We start from the raw sequence: 13,985 nt of genomic DNA on the forward strand, positions 1-13,985 counted from the left end.
TACTAAGAGCACCCAAATGCAGATATCGCTTTGGGTTTAGTGCTGCTCCAAAATGGTATGTATTATTCTTTAAACGTCCATGCCAGATAATCATTAAAATTTTGTTGTCAATTTGCCTTGAGGCTTTCATTTTTCTCCCTGTAGCAGTAACATTTTGCTGGCTGGCTTGCAGCAGATTGGACTTGGGCTATTTTGCCATAAGGAATTCTGTTTTTCTTCGTTTATTGTTTCACAAGTGCATAAAAATAGAAAAAGTCTGTATATGTAATCAGTGGTTGTTGTTTTTTTCCAGCATTCTGTGAAGAAGGGTGCAGATATGGTGGGACATGTGTAGCCCCTAATAAGTGTGCCTGCCCTTCTGGATTCACGGGAAATCATTGTGAAAAAGGTAACATTCCAAATTCTTATCAGTGACTTATCCTGGCTTATAAAATGCTGCTTTTCTTTTCCAATCAATATACAGATTTATTTGTTGATATTTATTTTTATTGGTTATTCTATAACTGAGTGCTTCTATCAGGACATGGTTTATGTAGCATACTTTGAAAACTTCCCAATGTCTAATAGCAAAATATTCTGCCGGGTTGGATTTCAAATATATGTATATATTGTACTTGCATTAATGTGGGCAAATATTATAGATGGCCAGAAGCTTCTTATTTCCAATTCTGGCTGACAGAAATTCAATCGGTGGGGTTGGGGTGGTGAGGAATGATCAGCTGATAGATGCATAAATGTTTTCATGTGCTGATGAGAGGAAAAATGCAGGGACTTGGATGTGCAAACTCTTGTGCATGCTTGTCAGAGAATAAGCTTAGATAATTGTGCAAAATGTAGAGAATTGTTTTCAAAGGCTGCAAGCAATAGTGAAACTCCTTTTGAGATTCTCTACAGTAGAAGATGCTGGAGAGGAGGGGAGAAACACATAGTCATCATCGTCATCAGGTTTATTTGTCTGTTGTTTTTCCATAATTGTATTGCAGTTCACAATAGCAGAATAGCAATAAGCCATTAGATTATACCAGGAATGACTGATTACTACAAATACAACCTACCAAAGCATTTCAATACTATGAACAAAATATTTCATAAGTAATAACAACCCTTTAAATAGATGCAGTATAAGCTATGAGTAATCACAAGGTCCTTAAACCAAATAATAAACATGCAACTGAGCACCAGTCCAGTGCCTCATAGCAGTGTCTGGTTGATAGACATATTTATTAAAATGCTTAATACCTCAATAAACCTACTCCCACAGGCAGCTTTCCAAAACAGATGAACACCCACAGTAAATGCCCATAGGTCTCACAGAGAAATTAACATTTTAAAAAACAAGAAGGCCTCCTCCCTCATAAGTCAAGCAAGATGCTGAAAATATATATGACATGGAATTGTTCTCATCAGAATTAGTATAATAGCAACTACTACTACTACTACTACTACTACTAAATTATTTATTAAATATATATACCGCCCTATACCCGCAGGTCTCAGGACGGTTCACAGGAGAAGATTACAATATAAAAACACAGAATGCATAATCCAAATACCTGTAGTTAAAACGTAAAACAATGGTTTTAGTTAAAAGCACAAAATAATGAACATATTCAAAAGAAAACAAAACCACAAGCCAAGCCAAACACGTCCTCTCACTTGAACCTTATCATGAGGCCATTCAAAAGAAAGTAATAGACTCTTATTCTAAGAGGAGTCCCTCCCTGGAGATGATGTGTTGCCAGTGGTGGGTCTCTAAGAAGGGGCTACTGAAGTCCTTCAGGGTGGTGCTTCCCAGCAGACAGCTGACAGAATGTGGCTCTGCTGCCCCCCCCCCCCGCTGCCTCCCTTTCCCCACCTCACCCCTCCAGCAGAAAAGGAAATCTACAAGAGGGGAGGCTTCAGATGACAACTGCTTCCCCTCAATCCCAGATGACCTATCTACAGAGGGAACCGCTGCTGCTTACTTGAGAGCTTTGATTATTCCTCTTTCAGCATTTATTTGTTTTTACATACCTGCACAGAAGTTGCTTAGAGATACTTTGCACATACTACATGGATATCTTCAAAGATAGGGTAGAAATGAAGAAGACTCTGTGGAGATAATAGCAACAATTGCAATATCTCTGGGTGGGAAACAGATCCCCACCCCCTGAAATAGATGGTTATCTTTAAGGAGTACCTGGGCTACAGAAAAGTGATAATCTCCTTATATGAACTATGCAATTAAATTATTGAAAGAGGGAAAATTGGGACTGTTTTAGTTATTTATTCCACATCCTTTGTCTGATGCTACTGGATTATTCTAATAGGACCGGTTTGCATTTAATATATGCTAGAAAATGCGCTATACCATTTGAAAGACCGCTAGTTGACCAATGTAGTTTACTTGTAGATTTAATTGTGGGAATGCATACCTTTAGCATGTGCCCAACTTATATTTCTTTACCATATTTATATAGCCACCCATCAATACATGTTCTCTGGACAGCTTAAAGAACAGGGAATAAGATGCAATATTAACATATAATATAATTAAAATGCAAAACTAAAACCATGAAAATACAAACTAAACCCTTTGTTTTCTAACTGCAGGAAAAAATAAAAATTAGATATCTCAAATTAAATATATTTAAAAAGCCTAAATAAATAATAAAAAGGTCACTTTACCAAAAAGACCACAGAAAAGAAACCAGGTGGGCCTGACTGATAATCAGGCTCAAATGCATACTAATTTTTTCATTACAACACTTCTGGTGAGCAATTCCAAGGGGCGAACTGGAGCTTTGGCTTACAGACCTTTTTCTTTTCTTTTCTTTTCTTTTCTTTTCTTTTCTTTTCTTTTCTTTTCTTTTCTTTTCTTTTCTTTTCTTTTCTTTTCTTTTCCTTTCCTTTCCTTTCCTTTCTTTTCCTTTCTTTCTGTTGTTCAGATGGCTATATTGACTTATGTGATTAAAGAAGATTTTTTATACATTATCTGCAAGAACAGAACATTTTCTATTGGCTCAACTTGTAATAGTCTAAATATGCTTTAGCATCTAGAAATGTGTAAGATAAGCTTGTGACAGTTAAAAATCATTACTAAAATGCAAGTAGTTTTATTTTCTAGTAAGAATGATCAGTAGTTCATTAGCCACCCCCACAGAAGTGATGATATTAGGCTCCCTGCAGATTTAGTGATTGTCGAATGCTCAGGATTTATGTTGATGGCATGTGCAGAAAACAAAGTGAAGATGATATTGGAGCTTTAAGTCAATTGTGCAAATGCATAATGCAGCATATTGCTAAGAAGACTTTACTACTAATGGTGGCCGTTGCAATTTAGATCCGATTTAATTAAACATTACAGTGCAGCTGTGGACTTGCCTTTGTATACAGCAGCTGAGGCAAGATTGCAAACAGGGCTGGCCCACCCATGAAACAAGGTAAGGCGACTGTGGTCTCCTCCTATCTTGTTCTCAATGTATATCTTCATTGTTCCTGGTGTAGATCTCCACTCACTCTTTCTTCTCAAGCCAGGGAGGGATCCCATTTGTGGTTCACCCCAGGTGCCAAAATGTCTTGGGCTGGCCCTGATTGCAAATTTTACCTACCTGCTTTTTCACTGAGACATCTGTTTCTTTATGACGCTCTGTAGTGTTTCACTATGAACAATTTTAGGACCGAAAAACATGCTTTTGGAGGGTTGAAGAGGTTCTGGGCCAGGGCATGGGAGACAAATCCTACCATTAATTTTTGTGTGCCCCCCCCCAGCCTATCTGCAACCAAAATTTTTCTCTTTTCTTTATCCTGCTACCCCGGAGCCAATCAGGAACCACAAAAGTCTTAATGTAATGACAATTTATATCTAATTATCTTTAGCTGCATGATGACATAAGTGAAAGCAAAGCCAGTCATTTTCTCTCACTGTTTCTGGATGGGAGCAACTGAACTGCCACTTCTAATTGTGCCCTAGTTTTTCTGTGACAGTTTTATTTCAGCAAATCAAGCAGCACTGGGAAACAAACATTATATGCTTAAAAGGGGAGGACGCTGTTTGAGGGATTTAAAACTGTGGTGAAAAGAACAGCCTTTTCTTTCTTTTTGTTTGTTGGTTTGGTTTAGCTCTAAAAATGCTAGTACTTCTGGCATTGGCTTTTTAAAAAACTACTTCTGCCTTGGTGTTTTGTGAAACACAGCATTTGAAAGTATGTTAGTATCTGTAGGCTCACAGACAGTCAACATTTTGCTTAATAGTATACTTCTGTCTATCATAATGATAATGATGTCTGTAACAGTGAGATATGTAGAGTTAGTTCTGTGACAGTTAACTAATTTTGAAGTTTTCTATGTCCATATAGGATAATTAGGCATTAAAGTTCTTCAGCTTCATAAGGTTGTGAGATGCACAAAAAGGAATAACAAATCTTTCATATAAAATCTGGACATGCTCATATATCTAAGCTCCATAAATATCCATAAATAAAGATATATCCTTATCTTGACAAATACAAATTAAGCACTATCAACATCTGTTGAAATCATGAGACAGTTGTATTCAATAAACCATTTGTCTCATAAGCTAGGAAACATCAAATATTAATTTGCTATTTTCTGATGCAGTAAGAGTAAAAGAAGTTGAGTTTATCTAGACTGATTCTTCTTCTAGCCACTTCATTTTTTGATATCACTTAAATGTAACAAACGTCCTTACCACAAGGAAGTGAGCATCAAAGAAATTTTTGAGATTTTTTTTTATATTGATACAAATCTCTCCAGACCTTGATCTTCGCCTGAACAGAGCGCTCACTTAAGCACAGCAATCATTTCTTCTTTGGAAATGGACTATCTAATTTAGTAACCCGTGCAGTCAAATATCATGAGTTCTTTACTATTTAAGAAGTGCAACATCTTAAATAGTCTTCAATAGTGAATTTTTTCTTTCTTTCAGCATGAAATATGTATTAAATACATCTTGTAGGGGCTTTCATGTGAAAGAGTGAAATTCCCTTTCTTATTTGATCGTATGGAAGAGCTCTTCTTTGTACACTGCCAACCTAGTCTTTGTGCACTTTGGGAATGATACTCATCCATCTTTTGAATGAGACATAAAATGGAGGCCCTGAACACTTGTGGTCATTAAAGATCCAATAGAACTTAGATCCAATTCCAGCTTTGGTAATTACTTTGTGTGCCTTCTCTCACAATTTCAGTATTCACTTTTCCTCTTAAAGTGTTGTACACTGCTGCTGGCACAGAATGATAGAAACAATTTCACCCCAGAGGTAGCTGCATTTCAGTCACTGGTGAATGATTGGTTCTTATTCTGAATCCACTTACAGTGCTATAATGGGAAGGTAGTTGCAATGAACTCTGAAGCATTGTCACACCAATCGTAAATAAGGTGCATTTACTTGGAACAACATACCATTGATTTCAGTGGAAATAATTTTTTACTATTTAATATGATTATGATAGAAATTTTAGTAGTTCATGTAGCATTGTAGAACCGTAATAATGTTTACGGATATATACCAAAAGTTCTAACCCCCCCCCCCATTGTTTGTGGTCTCTAATCCAGGATTACAACAAATGGATTGTATCTAAAGGTGACTTTCATGCAAGGGAAGTGCTTTTGCTCGCTTGAGGCAGACTTCTGTGCCACATTCCATACTGTTCAGAGGGTTCCCCAAACCTCAAGAGATGCTTTAAGGGGCACAGGGGGGCTGCATTGCATAGGGAGGTTGACAAAAATCAGGTGCCCTGTCTTGCAAAACCACATTTGGTTACTATCTATAAGCAGTTAAAAAAAAAAAACCACACACACCACCTGCACTATTTTTATTGCTTTCCAGTAAACAATAACATAAAACACTAACAAGCAAAATACACAAATGAACATTGTACCTTATTGGTCCGAATATAAGCCACAACTGCAAATAAGCTGCACCTTTAAAATTTGAGGGGGGGGGGGGGAGAAAAAAAGACAATACCCGAATATAAGCCGGTCCCTTAAAATTCCACAGGCACTCACACCCATTCCATTTTACCATATGTCTGTTTCAGCAGTGATATCGTAAAAGCCAATCTTTGTAAGGTCGCAAATTTAAGCCACGCTTTAACTTTTCACAGTTGGAATTTGGAAAAAAAAAGTGCAGTTTATATTCAGGCCAATACGGTGTATAGCACACATAATCCTTAAAACGTCTATCAGATATTACAAACATGACACCACCACCCACCCACATGCACAATGCTGACCTCTGCTTTCAAATTCTGTAGGACTTGGATGGATCCTCTTTCCATGACTCCATGTTCACACTGAGTATGAAGTGAAGCTAGGTGTCACTATGTTAATAGTAGTGGTGGTGGTGATATACCACCCTTCATCTGAAGATCCCAGGGCGGTTCACAGAAAGAAACAAAATGAGAATACAAGATACATAATAAAGCAAAAGCAAAAACAAACCAATAACCCCCACTTCCTACAAACAAATTTAAAGCCATACAATGTCAATCAGCCAAATGCCTGGTTGAAGAGAAACATTTTAGTCTGGCACCTACAGATATGTAATGAAGGCGCCAGGTGAGCCTTCCTGGGAACAACATTCCACAACTGGGGAGCCACTGCAGAAAAGGCCTGTTCTCCATGTTGCCACCCTCTGGACCTCTCATGGAAGAGGCACGTGACATCCCTCCCAAAACTTTGCTTTGTTAACTGACTAGATAGCTCCAGTTGCCACATTTTGTGGAGTCAGCCATGTTTTGTTTCTATATACGAGTTGTCAGCAGGAGAAATACAGTTAAGTTCTTATGAAGTGAATTATTTTGTTCATTGGGAAAGTAATGAATTAGGATTTACAGTTTGAGACAGTGTTCGTGATATTTCATTTAATCTGCAAGTAAACCTACACATGGGAGCACTCCCACCACATATGACAGAAGTTCCCAATTTCCTTCCCTTCCCTCCAGGATTTGTTTGCCTCATGAAATAAAAAAATTCTTTCAGAAGTGAGGGATAAGACGATTCTTAAGGTACTCTGGACCCAATCCATTCAAAGGTCAGAACAAGTAGCTTAAATTAAAACTGACAGCAAATTTGTACCAGGGAATCTAGTATCTGAGTGCCATACTACGATCTTACCTCCTGGTATAAGGCTGAACTCTGACAGCCAAATTCTGAAACCATTGACATTTCCAAAGTAAAATGCATTTTTTTAAAAAAGCCAAGCCAGTGGTACAGTTAAGCTATTTAAGATACCGACTGTAATGATATTACATTCAGTTCTCCTTTTCAGGGGGTGATGTGTATTACATCACCTCAAAATGGGGTGAGTCAATTCTGCTGCATTTTGGGGGCCTTTCCGTTCATTATGTCACAAAGACCCCTCCTGAAGCAGTGGCGTAGCGTGGGTTGTCAGCACCCGGGGCAAGGCAAGTAATTTGCGCCCCCTAACCCGTGGATTTGCCCTAACCCCAGATGTTGCGCCCGGTGCGGCCGGCCCCCCCTGCACCCCCCACGCTACGCCACTGTCCTGAAGACACCACTGTTTCTGGTTGACAGAAATGAATAGTAAATAATTTTGTAACTTTGTAACTATGAAACCCAACCCAGTTGGTACAGAATACGGTTGCAAGAGTAATAATTCAATCCTGTGCACACTTACTTGAGACAAGACAAGAAAGGAGGAGTGGCGTTATATGTCAGGGATGTGTATACCTGTGAAGAGATCCAAGATTTAGAACCTCAAAGCCAAAGTGAGAACATTTGGGTCAAAATTAAGGGAGAGAAGAATAACAGTGACCTCATTGTGGGAGTTTACTATAGATCCCCAAGCCAAACAGAGGACATAGATGATGCCTTCCTGGAACAGATGGCCAAGCATGCAAAAGGAAGGGAGACAGTAGTAATGGGGGACTTCAATTACCTGGATATTTGCTTCCGGGTTGGCGCCATCGCCGAATGGCGGACTCCCTCCGAGCTCCGGAGGGAGTCTGCTTGGCAAGGGCTGGGTTCTACCGCGCCGGCGACGCGGGGACCCTCAAAAACCATGGGCGCTGAAACCCATGGGCATGGTGACTCGTCTGGCACCGTTTGCGCCCCCCTGACCACGCGAAGGAGCCTTTTTAAAGGCTGCGGAGCGGGTGACGGGGGGGGGGGGTGCTGTGAGTCCTCTGCTTCCCCTGCCGAGCGAAGCCGCATGCCATTTGGCGGAGAGCGCTGACTTCTTCCATTGAAAATCTGGACTTAAAAGAACAACCCGTGAGTAATTGGAACTTGGATTAAAAAGGGGAATAATTTTTTTCTTAAATTCGGAGCGAGCGGGGGAGGTATAAAAAGGAAGTCAACCTCCCCCCTGTTGTAGAGGAGCTAAAGCAAAGGACCTGACAACTAAGATCGAGCGCAACCTTTTCTTTCGATAAAGATATTAATTTCGCGATGGAAAATTATAAGTTGGGCTGGAGGAGAAGAGTGGAATGTGAATTAAAATACAACCCCCCCCCGGAAGCCCCGGGAGCGATCTGTGAGAGCGCCTGGAGAGGAGAAATAGAGGTTTTGACAGCTGTCAAAGGAGCTGCCAAAACTGAAGAACAAAAAGAGAACTTTGTTACGAGGACTTTGCTGGTTACATTTGTTATAAATTGGATATAAACTGTTTAAAATAAGGAATAATAAGTTACTTTGACTGGTGGGTGAGATCGGGAATGAAACTGAGTTACTATAATCCCTCTAGAGGAGCTGTGGGTTATTACAAGTATCGCTGGCATGGAATTTGAATCGGACATTTTATCTCCTGGGAAACTGCAGAAATGGAACACTATTTTGTCTACAGAGGTCTACACACTAAAGGAGACAATAGATTTATCTATTGAAGAATGGAAGGGACTTGACGTAATGTTTTGTTCCTGAATAACAAAGCCTCTGTAGAGGAATTACAAGCTTTTTGGAATTAGAACATTTGTGCAGGAGAGCAGGGGGAAAAAAGGAAAAAAAAAAAGAGGAGAAGAGAGAACATCAAGAACAACAAGAAAAACAAGAACTGGACAAAGTTGGAAGATAGACCCTTTCTAAGATTGGACATTTGAAATTAAAGATGATTAAAAGACGGTAAAGATTACTAAAAAGACGGCAAAGCGGACTGGTGAAGGATTATGGCTTAGATTATGGTTCAGATGTGGGAGCTCCAGGAGACAGTGGATTTGATGGACATTGGGAACGCAACCGGGAAAGGGGGGAGGGAAATTTGGAATCCAAAGGGTGTTAAATTATATTTTATGCTTTTTTTAAATTCTTTTATGTCAATCTGTATCTTATATTAAAGAGGGGAACTCGTGGAAGGGAACAGGTCGATTTTAGGGGATGGGAAAATATTTTTTAAATTGGGTTAATGATAATAATTTTAAAATTTGGGGTAAGAATTTGTTGAATCTATTTGAAAGAATTGGAATACAAGAGGGGGTGGGGAGGGGGAAGTCCTGGAAAGATGATATTGAAAATAAGGCTTTAAATTTGGATGTTTTTCTTTTTTTTGTTATATTTGAAAATCTTTAATAAAGATTATTAAAAAAAAAAAAAAATTACCCGGATATTTGTTGGATGTCAAACTCAGCCAAGAGCATAAGGTCAAACAGATTCCTCACTGGCCTTGCAGACAACTTCATTGTCCAGAAAGTGGGAGAAGCAACAAGAGGAACAGCCATTTTAGATCTGGTCCTAACCAATGTTGATGACCTGGTTAGTGGGGTAGAAGTGGAAGGATCATTAGGCGCGAGTGATCATGCTCTTCTGAAGTTTACTATACAGCGGAAAGGAGCAGCCAAGCATACTAGGTCTCAATTTCTTGACTTTAAGAAAGCCGACTTCATAAAACTTAGGGAAGTCCTGGGTGAGATCCCATGGACAGTAATACTAAAAGGAAAGGGAGTTCATGATGGCTGGGAGTTTGTTAAGAGGGAGATAGTAAAAGCACAACTTCAGGCAATACCAATGAGACGGAAACATGGAAGGTGCCTAAAGAAGCCAGGGTGGCTATCTAAAGAACTTTTAATTGAGTTAAGATTAAAAAAGGATGTGTACAAAAAATGGAAAAGGGGGGAACCACCAAAGAGGAATTCAAACAAACAGCCAGCACGTGTAGACACAAAGTCAGAAAAGCTAAAGCACAGAATGAACTCAGGCTTGCTAGAGAGGTTAAAAGCAACAAAAAAGGCTTTTATGGGTATGTTCGTAGCAAAAGGAAGAACGAAGAAACAGTGGGGTCACTCAGAGGAGAAGATGGTGAAATGCAAACAGGGGACGCAGAAAGGGCTGAACTCCTCAATGCCTTCTTTGCCTCAGTCTTCTCCGATAAAGAAAACAATGCCCGACCTGAAGAATTTGGAGCAAATGATTCAACAGAGGAAACACAGCCCAGAATAACTAAGGAGATAGTACAAGAATACTTGGCTAGTCTAGATGTATTCAAGTCTCCAGGGCCAGATGAACTGCATCCAAGAGTATTAAAAGAACTGGCAGATGTGATCTCAGAACCACTGACAGTCATCTTTGAGAATTCCTGGAGAACAGGCGAAGTCCCGGCAGACTGGAGGAGGGCAAAAAAGGGGAAAAGAGAGGACCCAAATAATTACCGCCCAGTCAGTCTGACATCAATACCAGGGAAAATTCTGGAGCAGATCATTAAGCAAACAGTCTGTGAGCACCTACAAAGGAATGCTGTGATCACCAATAGTCAGCATGGATTTCTGAAAAATAAGTCATGTCAGACTAACCTGATCTTGTTTTTTGACAGAATTACAACCCTGGTAGATGAAGGGAAGCAGTGGATGTAGCCTACCTTGATTTCACCAAGGCATTTGACAAGGTGCCCCATGATATTCTTGTAAAGAAGCTGGTAAAATGCGGTCTTGACTATGCTACCACTCAGTGGATTTGTAACTGGCTGACGGACCGAACCCAAAGGGTGCTCATCAATGGTTCCTCTTCATCCTGGAGAAGAGTGACTAGTGGGGTGCCACAGGGTTCTGTCTTGGGCCCGGTCTTATTCAACATCTTTATCAACGACTTGGATGATGGACTCAAGGGCATCCTGATCAAATTTGCAGATGACACCAAACTGGGAGGGGTGGCTAACACCCCAGAGGACAGGATCACACTTCAAAACGACCTTGACAGATTAGAGAACTGGGCCAAAACAAACAAGATGAATTTTAACAGGGAGAAATGTAAAGTATTGCACTTGGGCAAAAAAAATGAGAGGCACAAATACAAGATGGGCGACACCTGGCTTGAGAGCAGTACATGTGAAAAGGATCTAGGAGTCTTGGTTGACCACAAACTTGACATGAGCCAACAGTGTGACGCAGCAGCTAAAAAAGCCAATGCAATTCTGGGCTGCATCAATAGGAGTATAGCATCTAGATCAAGTAATAGTGCCACTGTATTCTGCTCTGGTCAGACCTCTCCTGGAGTACTGTGTCCAGTTCTGGGCACCACAGTTCAAGAAGGACACTGACAAACTGGAACGTGTCCAGAGGAGGGCAACCAAAATGGTCAAAGGCCTGGAAATGATGCCTTATGAGGAACGGCTAAGGGAGCTGGGCATGTTTAGCCTGGAGAAGAGGAGGTTAAGGGGTGATATGATACCCATGTTCAAATATATAAAAGGATGTCACATAGAGGAGGGAGAAAGGTTGTTTTCTGCTGCTCCAGAGAAGCGGACACGGAGCAATGGTTCCAAACTACAAGAAAAAAGATTCCACCTAAACATTAGGAAGAACTTCCTGACAGTAAGAGCTGTTTGACAGTGGAATTTGCTGCCAAGGAGTGTGGTGGAGTCTCCTTCTTTGGAGGTCTTTAAGCAGAGGCTTGACAACCATATGTCAGGAGTGCTCTGATGGTGTTTCCTGCTTGGCAGGGGGTTGGACTCGATGGCCCTTGTGGTCTCTTCCAACTCTATGATTCTATGATTCTATGTGCGGGGGGTGTGTGTGGAGGGGTAGTGGTGTGAAAATGCTTTGTTTCTTTAAAAGCCAAGAACAATAATATTGTTTAGGGAAGCTTTTAATGTTTGACAGATGATTGTATTTTAATATTTTGTTGGAAGCTGCCCAGAGTGGCTGGGAAAACCCAGCCAGATGGGGCGGGTTATAAATAATATTTTATTTTATTTTATTTTATTTTATTTTATTTTATTTTATTTTATTTTATTTTATTTTATTTTATTTTATTTTCAGTCACCTTATAAAGGAAAATGAAGCCTAAAAATGTAATCAAAATGTTGTGAGGATTAAGAATTTGGGGGAATTGTTCACAATTTGGTACAACACAAGTTAGCATTGTTTCTAAGTAGCATTTGAAAGTAAAATGTGATGTTAAATTATTTCAGGATTGTGGGTTCGAGCCCCACATTGGGCTGCAAGAGATTCTTTCATTGCAGGGGATTGGACTAGATGACCCTCGTGGTCTCTTCCAACTGTACAGTTCTGTGATTCTATATTGACAAAAACTGTTCACACAAATGTCATTTTCCTTTCTTGCAGTGTCAAAAGCTCAGTATGTAGCAACCCAGTGATTAATATAATTATGTTTCTTCTGCTATCACCTTTTGTCATAGACAGCTTAATATGGTCCAGAGAAGATAATACATTACAGGCAATTTTACCTTTTTAATTTTTGTCTCCTTTGTTCTACAGCCTTGTGTTTTAAGCTAAAATCATGACTGTGTGATAGCCTTATCAGTGTCAGAATCTCTAGTATTATTTATTTCCTAGCTGCCTCTAGTCAATCATGCACTTGTGCTCAGAAATATTCTTACAACTATATCAGAATGATAAGTGGCGATGTCTTATATGACTGATACATCGCTTTCTGACTTTAATTAAGTATCAAGGTTATCTCACTTGTATTCTGGAAGTATCCTATTACAAATGGCTACAAGTGTGCTTTGTGTCTTCTTATTGTACTGTAACGGACATGGGGATGGGGTAGACTAGGAATGTAAATGGAAAAATAAAACATAAATATATTGAAACTAAAAGTGGGTCCCATGTTGCAGGTACTGTTGAGAATGTGTTACGGATCTGAGAATGTTGAATAAAACTGATCTAATGTATCTTTCTATCTTATCAAAAGCTAATGGTTAAGTAGTGCCTATGTGGTAGAGGCAATAAACTTAAAAGTAACCTGTCTTAGAAGCTGATAATTAGAAAAGTGCATATCTTGTGCCAATGAAATCTCTACTACTAGAGAAATACAGTAGTAGTTCCATGATAAATATATGTGACTATTTTGTTGACGTTTTTTGTGAACAGGATTGAGGGGTGAACAATGCTATGACACAAATAATACAACACATGCTGACAACTGCCACCATATTAGTCTTGTGCTTTCCTTTTGGTTTATCTCTTTCTTGGGGTCTTAAGTAGAAATCCTAAACATGTGTGAATGTTGCTTCTTCTTTGCTTGTGTGTTTTATAATTTGTTTCAGAGTCCCTTTATAATTTTCTTTGGATTGTTTTAGACTTTTTATCTTTATGACCAATAATAAGCACTTTATGAGTCCTTAGTGGCAGTTTTGTAAATAGGTTGACAAAAAACAAAAAAAAGAGACACCGATTTTTAAGTTTGGAAGTCTAAACAAGAGACCAAACTGCATAGTTAGGATAGTTTACGATGCCCAGTTTGGTGCACAACTCAGTTCTTGAGTTTCTACTTGGATATAACACTACTATATACAGTGGTACCTCTGGTTACTGACGCTTCAGGTTACTTACTCTTCAGGTTACAGACTCCGCTAACCCAGAAATAGTACCTCGAGTTTAGAACTTTGCTTCAGGATGAGAACAGAAATTACGCTGCGGCGGAGCGACAGCAGCAGGAGGCCCCATTAGCTAAAGTGGTGCTTCAGGTTAAGAACAGTTTCAGGTTAAGAACAGACCTCCAGAACAAATTAAGTTCTTAACCCGAGGTACCACTGTATTAACAATTCGATGCTTCATAAAATCCATTG

The 13,985-nt window shown here is 39.5% G+C and overlaps 1 protein-coding gene across 4 annotated transcripts in view; it reads left to right on the plus strand.

Moving 5' to 3' along the window:
- Positions 1-13,985, plus strand: part of NELL1 (neural EGFL like 1) — a 372,071-nt gene that overhangs the window by 287,708 nt on the left and 70,378 nt on the right. For 3 of the 4 annotated variants that reach the window (XM_079966358.1, XM_079966357.1, XM_079966359.1), the window contains one exon: positions 293-388. The exons of the other annotated variant lie outside the window; for it this stretch is intronic. In XM_079966358.1, coding sequence (XP_079822484.1) covers positions 293-388 — 96 coding nt within the window. The remainder of the gene's footprint in view (positions 1-292; positions 389-13,985) is intronic. 4 annotated transcript variants of the gene reach the window in all.

The sequence above is a fragment of the Podarcis cretensis genome, assembly GCF_951804945.1.
Source record: "Podarcis cretensis genome assembly, chromosome: 1".
NCBI classification, from domain to species: domain Eukaryota; kingdom Metazoa; phylum Chordata; class Lepidosauria; order Squamata; family Lacertidae; genus Podarcis; species Podarcis cretensis.